This window comes from Cherax quadricarinatus, unplaced genomic scaffold (genome assembly GCF_038502225.1).
Source record: "Cherax quadricarinatus isolate ZL_2023a unplaced genomic scaffold, ASM3850222v1 Contig168, whole genome shotgun sequence".
Lineage (NCBI taxonomy): Eukaryota > Metazoa > Arthropoda > Malacostraca > Decapoda > Parastacidae > Cherax > Cherax quadricarinatus.
This window is the reverse complement of record NW_027195194.1, coordinates 127,901-147,500: the sequence shown is the minus strand read 5'-3', so window position 1 is coordinate 147,500 and position 19,600 is coordinate 127,901. Positions and strand designations below refer to the sequence as shown.

Sequence of the window (19,600 nt, the reverse complement as noted above, 5' to 3'; positions counted from 1 at the left end):
TTACTCTTACTTTCCATTTTGAATTTTTTTTCACACAAAATAATAGAAAATTTACTGTTATACAGATTACTGTATTATTGTAATAATTGTATAAATAATGTTAATAAAACCAATCAAAATCATATCTATTTTTGTAATATGTCTGAGGGCAATGTGTGGTGTGAATATAATGCAGAGAATTCGTAGTTTGGAAGTTGGGAGGAGGTGCGGGATTACCAAAACTGTTGTCCAGAGGGCTGAGGAAGGGTTGTTGAGGTGGTTCGGACATGTAGAGAGAATGGAGCGAAACAGAATGACTTCAAGAATGTATCAGTCTGTAGTGGAAGGAAGGCGGGGTAGGGGTCAGCCTAGGAAAGGTTGGAGGGAGGGGGTAAAGGAGGTTTTGTGTGCGAGGGGCTTGGACTTCCAGCAGGCATGCGTGAGCGTGTTTGATAGGAGTGAATGGAGACGAATGGTTTTTAATATTTGATGTGCTGTTGGAGTGTGAGCAAAGTAACATTTATGAAGGGGTTCAGGAAAACCGGCAGGCCGGACTTGAGCCCTGGAGATGGGAAGTACAGTGCCTGCACTCTGAAGGAGGGGTGTTAACCCTTTCAGGGTCCGTCCCGTAGATCTACGGCTTTACGTTCAGGGTCCAAACCGTAGATCTACGCCATGAGCTCAGCTCACTCTGATAAACTGTGAGTGGTACATTTGGGCCTAGATATGAGAGAATACATCTATGTGGTATGTGTGCACCACATAAAACAGATCCTGCAGCACACTGTGTATAATGAGAGAAAAAAAATGAAATCATGATTTTTCGATTAAAACAGCAACTTTGCAGTGTTTTTTCGTATGTTTTTTATAGTTGTATTTGCGATTTCTTGGTCTCATTTGATAGAATGGAAGACATATTACAGAAATAGAGATGATTTTGATTGGTTTTAGCAATGGAAATGGCTTGAAACTGAGCTCAAAGTAGCAGAAATGTTAAATTTTTGCCGATATTCAAGAGTAAACAAACGACCTCACACATCTAATACACGCCAGCTGGTGGGTCTAATATACATTCACAAATATGGTGATGATATTTATACAATTATTACAGTATTGCATAACAGTAAACCTTCTATTTTTTGGTGTGAATAAAAATTCATTATGTGAATAAAAAATCAAAATGGAATTTATTTGTAAAGCCTCAAAACATAACCAATGAACAGAGGAAATGTTAGTTTAGTGCCAGGAATGCCTACATTGTTCATTCTGGACCCTATTTTGAAATTGGAATATTTTGAACTTTGTGTTAAATTGGCCAAATTAACAATTTCCGATCACTTTATTTTGTAGTTGAAACAGTTGACTTGGCGATTTTTTGTGCTCAATCGATAGAATAGAAGTAATACTAGTGAAATAGCTAAGAATTTGGTTGATTGGAATAATGTAATTGGCCTAAAATGGGAGTCAAAGTCGGCAAAATCGCCGATTCATAAATATCGCTGACACATCAAAATTCGCGAGAGCATAATTTCGTCAATTTTCCACCAAATTTCGTACTTTTTGTTTTATTACCTTCACAAAAAGATTCTCTACGATTTCATAAGAAAAAATAACAAATTTTTTTTTTTTAAATTCTTGGACACTGGTGCGTGACTCCAGATTTGGGCCTTGGACCCTGAAAGGGTTAATGTTGCAGTTTAAAAACTGTAGTGTAAAGCACCCTTCTGGCAAGACAGTGATGGAGTGAATGATGGTGAAAGTTTTTCTTTTTCGGGCCACCCTGCCTTGGTGGGAATCGGCCAGTGTGATAATAATAATAATAATAATAATGATGATAAAAAAAATTGTAATATGTCTTCCATTCTATCAAAGGAGACAAAAAAAACGAGAATACAACCACAAAAACCACACAAAAATATACCGCTAATGGACGGCTAATAACTGAGAAGTGAACTCCGTTATTTATTATCAGATTTCTTTCATCTTTGGTGTACGTTAAGAACCATCTTTCCATCATACATTGCCCAAGTTTCAATAAGATAGCCGAACAAACAAAAAATGCAGTTACATAGATTATTATACATTGCAGCATGTGTGTAGAGAACCTAGTACAGTGGACCCCCACATAACGATTACCTCCGAATGCGACCAATTATGTAAGTGTATATGTAAGTGCGTTTGTACGTGTATGTTTGGGGGTCTGAATTGGACTAATCTACTTCACAATATTCCTTATAGGAATAAATTCTGTCAGTACTGGCACCTGAACATACTTATGGAATGAAAAAATATCGTTAACCGGGGGTCCACTGTATAACCCCAAAAAAGTCAAAGTGACTTATTTTCATTGGGGTCCTTTTATGTTGTCTGTGAAATTCATTGCATTCCTATTATTAATGCCACTATACAGTGGACCCCCGCATAGCGAACTTAATCCGTGCAAGAGGGCTGGCCGTTATGCGAAATGTTCGCTATGCGAATTAATTTTCCCCATAAGAAATAATGGAAATAAAATTAATCCGTGCAAGACACCCAAAAGTATGAAAAAAAATTTTTTTTTACCACAAAAAAATGTTAATTTTAGTACACACAAACTGAAAAAGGCATGCACAATTACATGACACTTACTTTTATTGAAGATCTGGTGATGATTGATGGGATGGGAGGAGGGGAGAGAGTGTGTTAGTGTTTAGAAGGGGAATCCCCTTCCATTAGGACTTGAGGTAGCAAGTCCTTTTCTGGGGTTACTTCCCTTCTTCTTTTAATGCCACTAGGACCAGCTTCAGAGTCACTGGACTTCTTTCGCACAACATATCTGTCCATAGTGGCCTGTACCTCTCGTTCCTTTATGATTTGTCTAAAGTGGTTCACAACAGTGTCATTGTAACAGTCACCAGCACGGCTTGCAATAGCTGTGTGAGGGTGATTTTCATCAAAAAAGGTTTGCACTTCAAGCCATTTTGCACACATTTCCTTAATCTTTGAAGTAGGCAATTCCTTCAATTTCTCTCTCCCCTCCTTTGAACCAGTTTCCCCAGGTCTGGCCTCTTGCTCTTGAAGTTGATCTATCAGCTCATCAGTGGTTAGTTCTTCATTGTCCTCCTCCACCAACTCTTCCACATCCTCCCCACTAACCTCCAACCCCAAGGACTTCCCCAATTCCACAATTGATTCCTCAACTGGTATACTACTCCTCTCAGGGTTAGCCTCAAACCCTTCAAAATCCCTTTTGTCTACACATTCTGGCCACAGTTTCTTCCAAGCAGAGTTCAAGGTTCTCTTAGTCACTCCCTCCCAAGCCTTACCTATAAGGTTTACACAATTGAGGATATTAAAGTGATCCTTCCAAAACTTTTTTAGAGTCAATCGAGTGTCTGTGGTCACTTCAAAGCACTTTTGAAACAGAGCTTTTGTGTACAGTTTCTTGAAGTTGGAAATGACCTGCTGGTCCATGGGCTGCAGGAGAGGAGTGGTATTAGGAGGCAAAAACTTCACCTTAATGAAGCTCATGTCCCCATAAAGTCACTCTGCCACGTCTGTAGGATGACCAGGGGCATTGTCTAACACCAGGAGGCACTTAAGGTCTAATTTCTTTTCAGTTAGGTAATCTTTCACATTGGGGGCAAATGCATGGTGTAACCAGTTATAGAAAAATTCCCTAGTGACCCATGCCTTACTGTTTGCCCTCCACAGCACACACAAATTATCCTTGAGGACATTCTTTTGCCTGAACGCTCTGGGAGTTTCAGAGTGATACACTAATAAAGGCTTAACTTTGCAATCACCACTAGCATTGGCACACATCAACAAAGTAAGCCTGTCTTTCATAGGCTTATGTCCTGGGAGTGCCTTTTCCTCCTGAGTAATGTAGGTCCTGCTTGGCATTTTCTTCCAGAACAGGCCTGTTTCATCACAATTAAACACTTGTTCAGGTTCCAGTCCTTCAGTTTCTATGTACTCCTTGAATTCATGCACATATTTTTCAGCCGCTTTGTGGTCCGAACTGGCAGCCTCACCATGCCGTATCACACTATGGATGCCACTACGCTTCTTAAATCTCTCAAACCAACCTTTGCTGGCCTTAAATTCACTCACATCATCACTAGTTGCAGGCATTTTTTTAATTAAATCGTCATGCAACTTCCTAGCCTTTTCACATATGATCGCTTGAGAGACGCTATCTCCTGCTAGCTGTTTTTCATTTATCCACACCAATAAGAGTCTCTCAACATCTTCCATCACTTGCGATCTTTGTTTCGAAAACACAGTTAAACCTTTGGCAACAACAGCTTCCTTGATTGCCGTTTTCTTGCCCACAATAGAAGAGATGGTTGATTTTGGTTTCTTGTACAACCTGACCAGGTCGGTGATACGTACTCCACTTTCATACTTATCAATGATCTCTTTCTTCATTTCAATGGGTATTCTTACCCTTTGAGGTGTAGGGTTGGCACTAGAAGCTTTCTTGGGGCCCATGGTCACTTATTTTCCAGAAACAGCACCGAAAACACTGTAATAATACGAAATATTCCGAGTGTATGCTTGAATGTTACCGCGGAGGCTGGCTGGTAAACAATGGCACGGGCGGCACATGTGAGGCTGGCTGAGGGCGCACATTGGACGCGTCTCGGACGAAGGCCGCTGAGCGGGTTTTTGTCCACTATGCGGGGCAAAATTTTAGCGAACAAAGTGTCCGCTATGCGGATTGTTCGCTATGCAAGGCGTTCGCTATGCGGGGGTCCACTGTATTATTATTATTATTATAATGGGGAAGCACTAAACCCGTAGGATTATACAGTGCCTGTGAGGGAGGGGGGATGGAAGGTATTCAGGCTTAATTCAGGGAACTCAAGCACAGAGCCAATTCCCTAGATCAATAGCCCCTCACCAGCATCAAGGAACCCCCCCTTGAGGGCTATGTTCAGATATAAATGAATAACGTACGTCTGATAAAAATCGATGAGAACACATATGTCATAGTTAGCCCTGTACTACACTACATTTTCTCTAATATAAGCCCCCACGACAGGGATAGGAGGATGGTACTTTTATCCCATATTCTATAGCGGTAACTTCATATTTACGTCAGACCGCTCAGTATTATGCCAAATATTATTCATTCTGGAGTATTTACCATGTTTTTATGTTATTTATATTGTTATATATTATTAAATCAACTGTGATAGGTAAATAAGCCGTAGTGTTAATATTAGTGTTGACATCATGAGACTCGGGAGCTCATAACAACCGACAGCAGTTTCATAGCCCTTTTATGGACAATGTACTGTATAGGTGCTTTACACAATGAGAAGCATTTCTTTTATTTGTTGGAACCATGGCTAGGGCTAAAAGTGAGCAAGTTGTAATAATAAATGGAGAAAAATTGAAATGACTTACGCATCAAGTAGTGCCATCAAACAGTAGCGGCAGGTTGGTGTGGTGACCCTGGAAATTTGAAATTATCCTAGTCGAAATTAGTTCCGGATTACTGATGGAACCGGAAAACTGATTGCCGGATTAGTGATGGCCGACCTGTACTTTCATCTTCATTAGGCTGGAGTTTCAGTTCATTTGGTTTAGTCAGCACAATATTACTAATTCTGTTCGGTTTGTGGTGCCCAGGATCTGAGAGAGTGTCTTCCAGGTCTTTTTTATATCTCCAATCATTTGAATGAAGCTATTAGAATAATATACTAGTTGCTTGGACTTTGATTAATTTGGTGAGGACTGATGTATAGTGGTTAATTTGGTGAGGACTGACATATAGTGTTTAATTTGATGAGGACTGACATATAGTGTTTGATGAATTCTTTAGTCTCTGTCTCTCTCTCTGTCTGTCTGTCTGTCTCTCTGTGTCTCTGTGTCTCTCTGTCTCTGTCTCTCTGTCTCTCTGTCTGTCTCTGTCTGTGTCTGTCTGTCTGTCTCTCTCTCTCTTACATAGGGTTTGACAAGGTTAGGTTAAAGAGCCCTAACTTTATTGACAAGCTGTTGACAAGTTAAGGATTCTTAACTTTATTGACAAGCTAAGAGCTGTTACCTACATCAGCTCATTGGAAAGCATTTTTATTATGAAACATGCAAGTAGGGAACAGGATGAAGTTGGAGCCATCTGTGGGCCAGCGTTTTCATTTGATCAACTGACTTTATCTCGTTGATATCATTATGCTGTATGAACGTATTCCAGACTTAAGTCATCCTGGGGATAAATGATCTCGGATGAAGTGATGTTCTGGAGAAGGGTACAGCCAAAGTGAAGCTTCTGTTTTCTGCCCATCTTCTGGTATAGAAGATGGGCTCTCCTTGAAGTGGAGCCAAGTGTGGTACTTTGACATTGTTGACCTTGTACATAACAGTAAGGCCACCCACATCCCTCCTGTATTGAAGGCTCTGCTGAAATGACAGATCTATCCAGGATAGATCCAGGCAAAAGATGAGTAATCTTGCTCTGTTCTCTACTCTGTCAAGCAGTTGGAGATGAGAGGGGGGGAGGGGGCAGGCAAATCAAGAAAGTGGAGCGTACTCAAGGTATGAGCATACTTGTGCCTCATACAGAATTTTGCAACCCCTACTGTCTCTGTCTCTGTCTCTCTCTCTCTCTCTCTCTCTCTCTCTCTCTCTCTCTCTCTATTTTCTTTTACACAGCATTTGACAAGGTTAGGTTAAGGATCCCTAGCTTTATTGACAAGCTGTTTACAAGTTAAAGATTCCTAACTTTATTGACAAGCTAAGAGCTGTTACCTACTCACTCACTGACTCACTCACTCACTCTCTCTCTCTGAGAGTATTGCTCAGTGTTGACAGCTCCTTTCAGTGCTTAAGTGATATCAGATCTGGAACAGATACAGAAATCATTTATGGCCTGTATAGAGCCAATTTAGTACAGTACAGTGGACCCCCGGTTCGCAATATTAATCCGTTCCTGAGAGCTCATCGTAAACCAAAATTATCGGAAAGCGAATCAATTTTCCCCATAAAAAATAATGGAAATCAAATTAATCTGTGCAAGACACCCAAAAGTATGAAAAAAAAAAACTTTTACCACATGAAATATTAAGTTTAATGCAATAGAATAATTACAATAACAATAACAATAGAATAATTGACACTTACCTTTAATGAAGATCTGGTGATGATTGTTGGGATGGGAGGAAGGGAGAGTATTGAACCTATTGTTTAGAAGGGGAATCCCCTCTATACAACACAACTATACTGTACTATACAACTTGGCCAGCTCTGACACACACACTCCACTTTAATACTTTGCAATTATCTCTTACTTCATTTCAATAGTCATTAGCACCCTTGGCACTAGAAGCTTTCTTGGGGCCCATGGTGACTTATTTTGCAGAAACAAGCACCAAAAACAGTGATAATGTGGATAATATGGAATGTACCGAATGTATCCTTAGATGCGCACACACTGGCTGGCTTGTAAACACTGGCGCACACGGGGCAGTTCAGGCCACACGTGGACACGTCTCATACGAATCGCATCGCATACCTGGTTTTGTAACGGGAACCGAGGCAAATTTTTTGCGATATAATGCATCAGATACTGGATTTATTGGATACCAATAGCACTGCGAACCGGGGGTCCACTGTACAGCATCCTAAATATGTACTTATTGGAGTAGAGGAGATAGAGATGTATAATAATGTAAGTGTGGAAGGTACTTCACAGCTCATTCCAAATCTGCATAATGACATACGGGAGTGAAGTCATGGAAGAAATTGTAAAATATATCAACGACAATTAGGGGCACTGTGGACACAATAAGAGAACATTGTATTAACATACATGGACCATAGACTGTTTAACACTTTACCACAAGATATCAGAAACACTGCCGGAATAAGTGATGTGATGTAGGCCAGCAGGCTGCTACCAGTAACAGCCTGGTTGATAAGGCAGGCACCAGACTAGCCTAGTGCTGGGCCTGTCTGAGAGTAGGGAAAGTCTTAAAACCATTCAGAGGTATATTAAAGGTCAAAGAAGTACTGTAGGTATTTTTGGGGAGTGTTTCTTTACTATACAGTACTGTAAATATTTTGTGGAGAGTGTTCCTATGCTATGGAGCACTCTTGGTATTTTATGAAGGGAGTACATTTGTTTTACAATGCTGTAGGTATTTTGTGGAGAATATACCATTGTTTCACAATATTTTTGACATTTTGTGAAAGGTGTATCTTTATTATAATACATGTCCTTTTGTGGAGAGTGTGCCTTTGTTGTTTTATACTCTAGGTACTGTACTGTATTAGGGTTAATTTATTGTTCTCATATTTTAGATGTTCTTCATTAAGGTATTTTTCTAATGGCTGCTTTATTTTTTTAAGTAGTAATGAAAGGCATTTTATAATAAAACTACTACATAGCATTTGCTTGTATGTCAACAGCGAAGAAGAGTCAAAGTTTGGTTACAAATGGGACATCCCCATAACCTACATCACCTCCTCAGACCCCACCATCCAGAGGACCTGGCTCTATAGAGAAGCAGACAATGGTAAGTTATAACCAAAAATCCCCAGAAGAAACTAAAAACTACAGTGGTACCTCAGTATACGCCCTTAATTCCAGAAGGCTGTTCAAGTGCCGATCTCTTCGAGTACCAAACGAATTTGTTCCCATAAGGACTACTGTAAAGTAGATTAATCCGTTTCAGACCCCCAAAAATATACTTACAAAAGCACTCGCAAAAATACACTTACATAATTGTTCGAGTTGGGAGCTGGACGTATACCAAGGTACCACTGTACATTATAACCAAGGTACTGCCAAACTGGGTATAATTGCAAGATGTATGATGTTGCCCTGTGCATGTGTGTTTAATAATAATAATAATAATAATAATAAAAATAATAATTTATTTACATAAAGCTTGCAAGTTGGGCAGATTTTTTGAAGCTATAGTACATGCAATTTTATTAAATCATGTTTATAAAATTGCTCACAAACAGTGTCCAGAATATCTTGCTGTCAATTTTGTCAAGGTTGGGAACCGCAGCAATCGTAGTACTAGGGGGAGAGAGCACAACTTTGTAATACCCACAGTCAGTGGCCAGGCTTCAAACACCTTTTATTGTACAGCAATAAAGGAATGGAACAGACTACCCACAAATGTCAAGGCCAGTCATAGCTTGAACCAGTTCAAGAAGACTGCCAAAAAGTGTCTGATGAATGAAGCAACAGAAAGGGAGGGGAATGATTTTCTATTTTTTAGCTAAAATACGTGTAAATTTTACCTTATCCCTAGTAATGACCCTCGTATTGTAGATAGTCTTAATGACCCTCGTGTAGTAGATAGTCTTTTTAGTATGATAATAAGATGTTATCTTCATTATAGAATAATAAGAAAATATTATAACCTTTATATTATAATAATAAGGTAAAAGGACCCCAATGGAAATAAGTCACTCTGTCTGACTTTTTTGGGTTATCCTAGGTTCTCTACACATATGCTGCTATGTATGATAATTCTATGTAACTGTATTGTGTATACCTGAATAAATTTACTTACTTACTTACTTACTTATGCATCATTTCAGGCAAACTAAAACTGAGGCTAAAACTGTTGAGACTCTTAAGTGCATAGTTGTGGAGGTGTTTAAGCATGAGAGTTAAGTTCAAGGTATTGAGAGCTAAGATCTGCTCATAACTCACAGGTAACAGGAATTGGTAAATATTATTTATGTACAAATCAAATTAATAGTTGGTCATAGACCACTTATACCCTGGAACACACACAGTGGGAAATAAAACTGACAAAATAGCATCAGTTTGTAAATGCAATAAAAAACAAGTACAGTAAATACAAGTACATATATTTCAAGATGAACCATGTAAATACGATGTTATTATATACAGTAGGGCCCCGCTTTACGGGGTTTTGCCTTACGGCATCCGCTAATACGGCAATTTCAAATTATGACCAAAACTTGCTATACAGTGAGTGGTCTTTCTAATATGGCGCACCTCACCCTATTTGTTTACATACATTCTACGTGAGCACATCTTTCTATCATGTCTGGAAATTTTCCAAAATTTCAAGTGTTTTAAAGTTATCATATTTTATATCTACTATGATAATTATGGGAAGTACAATGCCTGCACTTTAAAGGAGGGGTTTGGGATATTGGCAGTTTGGAGGGATATGTTGTGTATCTTTATACGTATATGCTTCTATACTGTTGTATTCTGAGCACCTCTGCAAAAACAGTGATAATGTGTGAGTGTGGTGAAAGTGTTGAATGATGAAAGTATTTTCTTTTTGGGGATTTTTTCTTTCTTTTTTGGGTCACCCTGCCTCGGTGGGAGATGGCCGACTTGTTGAAAAAAAAAAAAAATGATAATTATGTGTACCTGTACCTAAATATACTTACACACTGTGCTGGCATGCAGGTACACATTAAAATCACTAAGAGTCTCTCACTCTTGACACCATATAATAATCTCTTGGGCGCATTAAATGTCATATAGTATTACGTTAATACGTAGACATTTCCATTAATCCATCTATGATATTTTTTTCAAAATTATATAATAAACATGCTACGTAACCTATAAACATGATACATACATCCACAGTATAAAAATTGACATAAATATGAGAATTGTTTTCAAGATGACTTGTAGGAGTGTCAGAAGAATTACGTTCTCTCTAGTCAAACACTAGTTACTTAACTATAGAAAAATATTCCTTTCATATGCCTTCCCTCAATCTATAGCTATTCACGACCCTTGTGGGTTTAGTGCTTCTTTTTTATTATGATTATAATAATAATAATAATATCATTCCTACTAAAAATGATGTTACATGAGAATGGAAATGTTGCTCTCTATTCTACTGTATAACTGTGGAGACAACTTGTACACAGTGTAAGGTGCTTGTATGAATGTGTATCAACCATAACCAGACACGTTTGTTTACACAAGTACTCTGCGGCTCTGTCCTCTTACTTGTTCGTTCTCGTTCTCTCTCTCTCTTGTTCTCTCTCGTTCTCTCTCTCTCTCTCTCATTCTCTCTCTCTCTCTCTCATTCTCTCTCTCTCTCTCTCTTGTTCTCTCTCTCTCTCTCTCTTGTTCTCTCTCTCTCTCTCTTGTTCTCTCTCTCTCTCTCTTGTTCTCTCTCTCTCTCTCTTGTTCTCTCTCTCTCTTGTTCTCTCTCTCTCTTGTTCTCTCTCTCTCTTGTTCTCTCTCTCTCTTTTTTTTTTTTTTTTTTTTTTTTTTTTTTTTTACACAGGGTTTGACAAGGTTAAGGATCCCTAGCTTTATTGACAGCTATTTACAGGTTAAGGATTCCTAACTTTATTGGCAAGCTAAGAGCTGTTACCTACATCAGCTCATTTGAAAGCATTTTTATTATGAGACATGCAAGTAGGGAACAGGATGAAGTTGGAGCCATCTGTGGGCCAGCATTTTCATTTGATCAACTGACTATCTCGTTGACATCATTATGCTGTACGAATGTGTTCCATACTCGAGTCATCCTGGGTATGTATGATCTCAGATGGAGTGATGTTCTGGAGAAGGGTACAGCCAGAGTGAAGTTGCTGCTTTCTGCCCGTCTTGTGGCATAAAAGCTTGTTTCACGCTGTCCTCGAAGTGGATGCTAGTGTGGTATTTTGACAATATTGGCCTTGTACCTAACAGTAAAGCCACCCACATCCCTCCTATGTTGAAGGCTCTGCTGAAATGACAGATCTATCCAGGATGGGTCCAGGCGAGAGATGAGACGTGTTGCTCTGTTCTCTACTCTGTCAAGCAGTCGCAGATGAGAGGGGGGGGGCAGGCAAACCAAGAAAGTGGAGCATACTCAAGGTGTGAGCGTACTTGTGCCTCGTACAGGATCTTGCAACCCCTACTGTCAAGCAGATGCGAGATACGGCGAAGTGCTGTAAGCTTCCTGGCTGCCTTGTTTGCAAGATTTACAACATGGTTCTTCATGTTGTTAGGTAAGACACATATGCAACAGTTAGGTATCTTTATTATGAAACGTTTCGCCTACACAGTAGGCTTCTTCAGTCAAGTACAGAAAAGTTGATAGAAGCAGAAGATACTTGAAGACGATGTAATCAGTCCATCACCCTTAAAGTTTTGAGGTGGTCAGTCCCTCAGTCTAGAGAAGAGCATTGTTCCATAGTATGAAACAATATGGAGATGAAGTGACAGAATGGAGCTTTTTATAGCGCCAAGAGGTGAGACGTAGGCCACTAGGAGAGGTAAGAACTCAGATGTTGAAAGGTCAGGTCCCTCTCAAATCCAGCCGCTCTCACTAGTGGAAGTTGTCGAAGTTGATTGCAGGTCTGTACCAAGATACCCTTGTGTTGCAGTGTCTGACAGATTGAACATTAAAATGGTATAAAATACCATTCTGTCACTTCATCTCCATATTGTTTCATACTATGGAACAATGCTCTTCTCTAGACTGAGGGACTGACCACCTCAAAACTTTAAGGGTGATGGACTGATTACATCGTCTTCAAGTATCTTCTGCTTCTATCAACTTTTCTGTACTTGACTGAAGAAGCCTACTGTGTAGGCGAAACGTTTCATAATAAAGATACCTAACTGTTGCATATGTGTCTTACCTAACAACCTGTCGGTATTTTATACCATTTTAATGTTCAATGGTTCTTCATGGTTAGTTTGGAGTCAGATTTCACCCCAAGGATATCAACTTCTCCAGGTGCCAACATCGTCCCATTCATCCTTACTACTGCACCAGCATTACCATCATGGTGCCTAGAGACGATCATCATTTGCGTTTTCTCAGGTGCAAATGTTACTTGCCATCTATTTCCCCAAGCTGATATAGCTCTCAGCTGGTGATTGATGTAGCTTAGAGCAGCTGGCATTTCTTCTCTTGGATAAGTGAATGTCAGTGTACAGTCATCTGCATATGCATGTGATTCTGGGATGAGATGAAGAAGGTCGTTGAAGTAGACATTCCATAACAGTGGACCCAGCACGCTTCCTTGTGGAACGCTTGCCCCAATAGGATGCCTTGCTGATTCCGTTCCATTAAGGACTACACTTAGAGATCTACCATGAAGGTAATCACTGAGGAGACATAGCGTAGAGCCTGCAATTCCCAGTGCTTGAAGTTTTGCTAAGAGGCCCTGGTGCCACACCCGGTCGAAAGCGCCAGCAATGTCCAGTGCTACCACACAGCTGACTTTGGATTCATCCAGTGACTGGTGCCATTTAGTGGAGAGGTTTAACAACAGATCAGCAGCAGAGTAACCTTTCCTGAAGCCATATTGACGATCACAAAGTAGTGAGTGGTAGTCAAAAAAATCTGTCATTTGTCTTGAGATTATTGTCTCAAGGATCTTACCAGTGATTGACAGGAGTGACACTGGTCTGTAGTTGCTGATTTCTGCTCTGCTCTTCTTTTTGTGAACAGGGACTACATTTGCCTCTTTCCATGGAGAGGGCCATTTACACTGTACTAGGCAGTGCTGAAAGATGCGAGTTAGAGGTGCTGCCAGCTGGTCTGCACATCTTCTCAACAATCTTGGGCTCAACTTGTCTGGGCCCACAGCCTTTTCTTGGTCAAGTGATTTAAGAAGGAAATGCACCTCCTCCTGCCTTATTGTCACCACTGACAGTTTTGACACAGTTCTTGCAGCTAGCCAAGGAGGGTCCCTTGCTGGATCAGGAACTTGCATTTTGGTAGCAAAGTGTTCAGCAAAGAGGTCCGCCTTCTCTTGACTACTAGTAGAGGTGGTCCCATCCTGTCGATTTAGAGATGGAATAAGTTCATCAGGCAGATAACCTTGTCTGTCCTTGACCAGGGACCACCAGGTTTTGGAGCCTACCCTACCTGATGCTAACTTTCTTTTAGTGTCCACCTCCCATTTAGCAATGGCCCACTTTTGAACATCACCCATATGCCTACAGGCTTGCATGTGCAAGTTCCTGTTATAGGTGATAGGATGTCTCTTATACCTTCGCCATGCTTTGTACTTAGCAGTAGCAGCCTCTCTACAACGAAAGCCAAACCAAGGCTGATCTGTAGGCTTTGTCACATATTGCCGGTGAGGAATGTGTTCTTGTTGCAGATTAAGGATGTGTCCAGTGAAGGCTTTCACTTGGTTGTCAACATCCCCCTCGAGAAGAGCATTCCAGTCGGTGGTGGCGAGCTCAGAGCAAAGGGCTGGCCAATTACCTCTTTCCCATAGCCAGGTTGTGCGTGTGGACTCCTCACCTCGTTCTGTTGGGATCTTAAGTGTGGTAAAAACAGCCTTGTGGTCAGACGATCCAACGTAGCCGAGGGGTTGACAAGTGACTATGCCTTCTGCCAGATCACTCACTACTGGGTCAAGGGAGGAGCCAGAGATATGAGTAGGGAAATCAACAAAGTTTCTCATGTCAAACACTGCAAGAAGGTCATCAAAGTCCCTCTGTATAAGGTGCTGGTTGAGGTCACCAACAATTATAATATGTTGACAGTTGTGTTGTAGCAGAATGGAGTCAATATTTTCCATTAGGAAGTTGATAGGGTCTGCGTGTTGCCACTGAGGTCTGTACATTGCACATGCTAGTACAGAGGTACTAGTGTTTATACAGAGCTTGAAGAACATCATTTCAAGATGTGTAGGGGTGGCAACATCTATGTGCTGGGCATGAACACTTTTAGAGAAGCACACAGCAACACCACCTCCTCGCCCTTGCCTGTCTCTTCTCATCCATGAGGTGTAGCCAGCAATTCTTGCAAAATTTTCTGGAGTCCTGTCATCCAAAAATGTTTCAACAACAGCTATCATGTCGGGACGTCGAGTGTTCACAAAGCTATGTGTGAGCTCTCCAACATTAGTAATGAAACCTCTAATGTTGGCCGACAGGATGCTGATAGACTGGCTCCTCATGATGAAGTGGTCAGCTTGAGGTGGTTGGGTATGTAGGGAATGTAAGGTGCCTGCCCTTGAGAGAGGTAGGGTACTGAGGCAGCTGCAGGGAGTAGCTAAGTGGGTGACGTGTGAGAGTGTTTACCAATTCAGAGATCCTGCTGGTTTGTTCTGAGAACAGGTCTCTAAACAGGTGGCCCTGTCTGTCAAGTTCCTTTTTCTTCCGACACTGGTCCTCCTTATGTCCTTTCTTGTAGCAGTAATTACACCTGGTATCTCGCAGGCAGTTGTTGGCAGAGTGCCCCTTCCGGTGACAGCGAGAGCACAGCCTAGGTGCCTGGGAGGGTGGACTAGGATTTGTTGCACCTCCTGTGTTTCGCAGATTTGTCCTCAGATTCTGCCGCTGGAACTGTGTTAGTGGAGGGTGAGACGGCTGTAGATGTCTTCCTCCTCCACGTCCTCTACCCCGCCCTCTACCAGTTCTGACAGATGTGTCCCTGCTGTTCGTACTTTGGCGCAGTAGGTGATCAGGTGCAGTGATAGTTCCCTGATCACTAACTGCACCGTTCTCTGGTGGAGAAACTCCTGGCTCAGAACTTGCTGTCGAAGCACTACTACCAGATTCTAGAATAGTATCGGCAGGTGTGCTGACAGGTGTAGGATCAGAGATGGTATATGCACTGTCAAGTAGACTGGCAGTGGCTGAAGCAGAGATGTCAGGTGTAGGAGAATTAACTGATCCAAGGCTTCCCACGTTGCTGGGAAGAGGATTTGTTCCCTCTGTGGTGGTCAGAGGAATTGTGTTAGAATTCCCAAAGGTAGTGTTTTGAACTCTGTCAGTCTGTGGGACCTTAGCGATGACAGAATTCCACCAGTTGTTTACCCCTGAGTTAAGCTCAGTGTGGGACTTCCAGTCTTTGTCAATAGTGTCGCCATCAGCTGAGCAGCTTACGTCACTTGATGCAGGCTTGCACTGGCCTTCTACAATAGCTTGTAGGTTATCTAATGATTTGAGGAGCTCATGAAGTGCTTCCCCGTGATGGATTATCTTAGCTGCAACTTTACAACACAGCCCAAGAGGGCAGTCTTGATCTTTGGACAGGAGTCCCTGAGGTAGGACTTCTGAACCTTCCTCCTGTAGCTCCAGGCTTGTATCCACATATACCACAGGATTATGGATATCCTTAAATTTTCTGAAATTTTCAACCTGGCTGCAACAAAATTCTCCTTCTGGAATGCAATCTGTGTGGCAGTAGTTGGAACAAGTAGGCTCCTTACATCCAAGAAGAGTTTTGTCCCTTGTGGTATACCCACAAACACTGCAGTATGTACTGGGACAATAGCCAGATAGCGTAGATAATCTTGCTATTTTGCGGTGTGAAGTCATCCCAGAGGAGGCTTGTAGGTTTGAAGTTCACAGGAGAGAGAGAGGGTGGGTGGTGATGTCGTGGGTGGGGTGGAGTGTGGGTGGGTGGGGGTGTTTATAGCGGGGTGGGTTGTGAGGGCGGGCGGCCCCTCTCGTTCTCTCTCTCGTTCTCTCTCTCGTTCTCTCTCTCTCTCTCGTTCTCTCTCTCTCTCGTTCTCTCTCTCTCTCGTTCTCTCTCTCTCTCGTTCTCTCGTTCTCTCTCTCTCGTTCTCTCGTTCTCTCTCTCTCGTTCTCTCGTTCTCTCTCTCTCGTTCTCTCGTTCTCTCTCTCTCGTTCTCTCGTTCTCTCTCTCGTTCTCTCTCTCGTTCTCTCTCTCGTTCTCGCTCTCGTTCTCGCTCTCTCTCTCGTTCTCTCTCTCGTTCTCGTTCTCGTTCTCGTTCTCTCTCGTTCTCTTTCTCTCGTTCTCTCTCTCCTTCTCTCTCTTGTTCTCTCTCTCTTTCGTTCTCTCTCTCTCGTTCTCTCTCTCTCTCTCGTTCTCTCTCTCTCGTTCTCTCTCTCTCGTTCTCTCTCTCTCGTTCTCTCTCTCTCGTTCTCTCTCTCTCTCTCGTTCTCTCTCTCTCTCGTTCTCTCTCTCTCTCGTTCTCTCTCTCGTTCTCTCTCTCGTTCTCTCTCTCGTTCTCTCTCTCGTTCTCTCTCTCGTTCTCTCTCTCGTTCTCTCTCTCGTTCTCTCTCTCGTTCTCTCTCTCGTTCTCTCTCTCGTTCTCTCTCTCGTTCTCTCTCTCGTTCTCTCTCTCGTTCTCTCTCGTTCTCTCTCTCTCGTTCTCTCTCTCTCGTTCTCTCTCTCTCGTTCTCTCTCTCTCGTTCTCTCTCTCTCGTTCTCTCTCTCTCTCTCTCGTTCTCTCTCTCTCTCTCTCGTTCTCTCAATCTCTCTCTCGTTCTCTCTCTCTCTCTCTCGTTCTCTCTCTCTCTCTCTCTCTCGTTCTCTCTCTCTCGTTCTCTCTCTCTCGTTCTCGTTCTCTCTCTCTCGTTCTCTCTCTCTCGTTCTCTCTCTCTCTCGTTCTCTCTCTCTCTCGTTCTCTCTCTCTCTCGTTCTCTCTCTCTCTCGTTCTCTCTCTCTCTCGTTCTCTCTCTCTCTCGTTCTCTCTCTCTCTCGTTCTCTCTCTCTCTCGTTCTCTCTCTCTCTCGTTCTCTCTCTCTCTCGTTCTCTCTCTCTCTCGTTCTCTCTCTCTCTCGTTCTCTCTCTCTCTCGTTCTCTCTCTCTCTCGTTCTCTCTCGTTCTCTCTCGTTCTCTCTCGTTCTCTCTCTCTCTCTCTCTCTCTCTCTCTCTCTCTCTCTCTCTCTCTCGTTCTCTCTCTCGTTCTCTCTCTCGTTCTCTCTCTCGTTCTCTCTCTCGTTCTCTCTCTCGTTCTCTCTCTCGTTCTCTCTCTCGTTCTCTCTCTCGTTCTCTCTCTCTCTCGTTCTCTCTCTCTCTCGTTCTCTCTCTCTCTCGTTCTCTCTCGTTCTCGTTCTCTCTCGTTCTCTCTCTCTCTCGTTCTCTCTCTCGTTCTCTCTCTCTCTCCTTCTCTCTCTCTCTCGTTCTCTCTCTCGTTCTCTCTCTCGTTCTCTCTCTCTCTCGTTCTCTCTCTCTCTCGTTCTCTCTCTCTCTCGTTCTCTCTCTCTCTCTCGTTCTCTCTCGTTCTCTCTCTCTCATTCTCTCTCTCTCTCTCTCTCTCTCTCTCTCTCTCTCGTTCTCTCTCTCTCTCGTTCTCTCTCGTTCTCTCTCTCTCATTCTCTCTCTCTCTCTCTCTCTCTCTCTCTCTCTCTCTCTCTCGTTCTCTCTCTCTCTCGTTCTCTCTCTCGTTCTCTCTCTCGTTCTCTCTCTCGTTCTCTCTCTCTCTCGTTCTCTCTCTCTCTCGTTCTCTCTCTCTCTCGTTCTCTCTCTCTCTCGTTCTCTCTCTCTCTCGTTCTCTCTCGTTCTCGTTCTCTCTCGTTCTCTCTCTCTCTCGTTCTCTCTCTCTCTCGTTCTCTCTCTCTCTCGTTCTCTCGTTCTCTCTCTCGTTCTCTCTCTCGTTCTCTCTCTCTCTCGTTCTCTCTCTCTCTCGTTCTCTCTCTCTCGTTCTCTCTCTCTCGTTCTCTCTCTCTCTCGTTCTCTCTCTCTCTCGTTCTCTCTCTCTCTCGTTCTCTCTCTTTCTCGTTCTCTCTTTCTCTCTCTCTCTCTCTCGTTCTCTCTCTCGTTCTCTCTCTCGTTCTCTCTCTCGTTCTCTCTCTCGTTCTCTCTCTCGTTCTCTCTCTCGTTCTCTCTCTCGTTCTCTCTCTCGTTCTCTCTCTCGTTCTCTCTCTCTCGTTTATTCGTTATCTCGCTTACTCACCTCTCACCCTACATTAAGACTACAAATATTTTAAGTGAAGTAATGAGTGTACTGTACATGCATTTTATCACTCTAGGGTGCTTTAAGTGTCATAGTATATTATGTGTGGGTGGGGTGGCCAGGAGGGCTACCACACTTGACTTCCTACAATAAATACTCCTCACCTTTTGCCCTACATTAAGACTGCAAATATTTTGAGGTAAATAATGAGTGTACTATGTGTGTATTTTACTTTTTATTGTTTTTAATGTCTAGTTTTATTGCTAACTTAATTTATGTTATTGTAAATTTCATATCTGGCATCTATATGCATTTATAAGTGGATGTCTGCTTTGCGGTGGTAACCTGGAACCTAACCTTCCGTATAAGTGGGGCCCTACTGTAAACAGTTTGGTCACCAAATTGTCATCTAGGTTATATTTGTCAAGTTTCAACATTTCTTAACATGAAGTTTTCTTATTGCAGCAAATTCTCAATATAATGGACTAATAGGGAAATTGTGTTCATTAAATCAGAATAATGTTAAAGTAAAACACTAAGGTGTACTAAGGTACTCTATCTGTTATAGCACTGTACAAACATTTTTCAGATATACTGCAATAAACATTGAAAATAAAGAAGCTAACCCTATTAGGGTCCGTACTGTTGTTCTCCGGGTTTAAAACCAGGGTTCATGCCATAGTACTGCGTGATAAGCTCAACTCGCTGAGATAAGCTGTGAACACTGAATTTTGGCCTAGATATGAGAAAATAGGTGTATATGATAAGTGTGCACTATATAAAAAAATATCCTGCAGCACGCAGTGCTTAATGAGAAAAAACTGCGACTGAATTTTCACATGATTTTTATGGGTGTATTCATGGTTTCTTGGTCTCATTTGATAGAATGGTAGATATATTACAGAAATAGATATGATTTTTATTGGTTTTCAGACAGAAAATAACTTGATATTGAGCTCAAAGTAGCAGAAATGTTCGATTTTTGCCAATGTTCAAGAGTAAATAAATCACATTACACATCCAATACACATCAACTGGTGGGTTTAATGTGTGTTCA

The 19,600-nt window shown here is 41.8% G+C and overlaps 1 protein-coding gene across 2 annotated transcripts in view; it reads left to right on the top strand.

Annotated features, from left to right (window-relative positions):
* The window catches only part of LOC128693898 (glutamyl aminopeptidase), a gene marked incomplete at its 5' end in the record, with an annotated part of 230,118 nt that overhangs the window by 130,299 nt on the left and 80,219 nt on the right, over positions 1-19,600 (top strand). For both annotated transcript variants that reach the window (XM_070080135.1, XM_070080137.1), the window contains 1 exon segment: positions 8,377-8,483. In XM_070080135.1, coding sequence (XP_069936236.1) covers positions 8,377-8,483 — 107 coding nt within the window.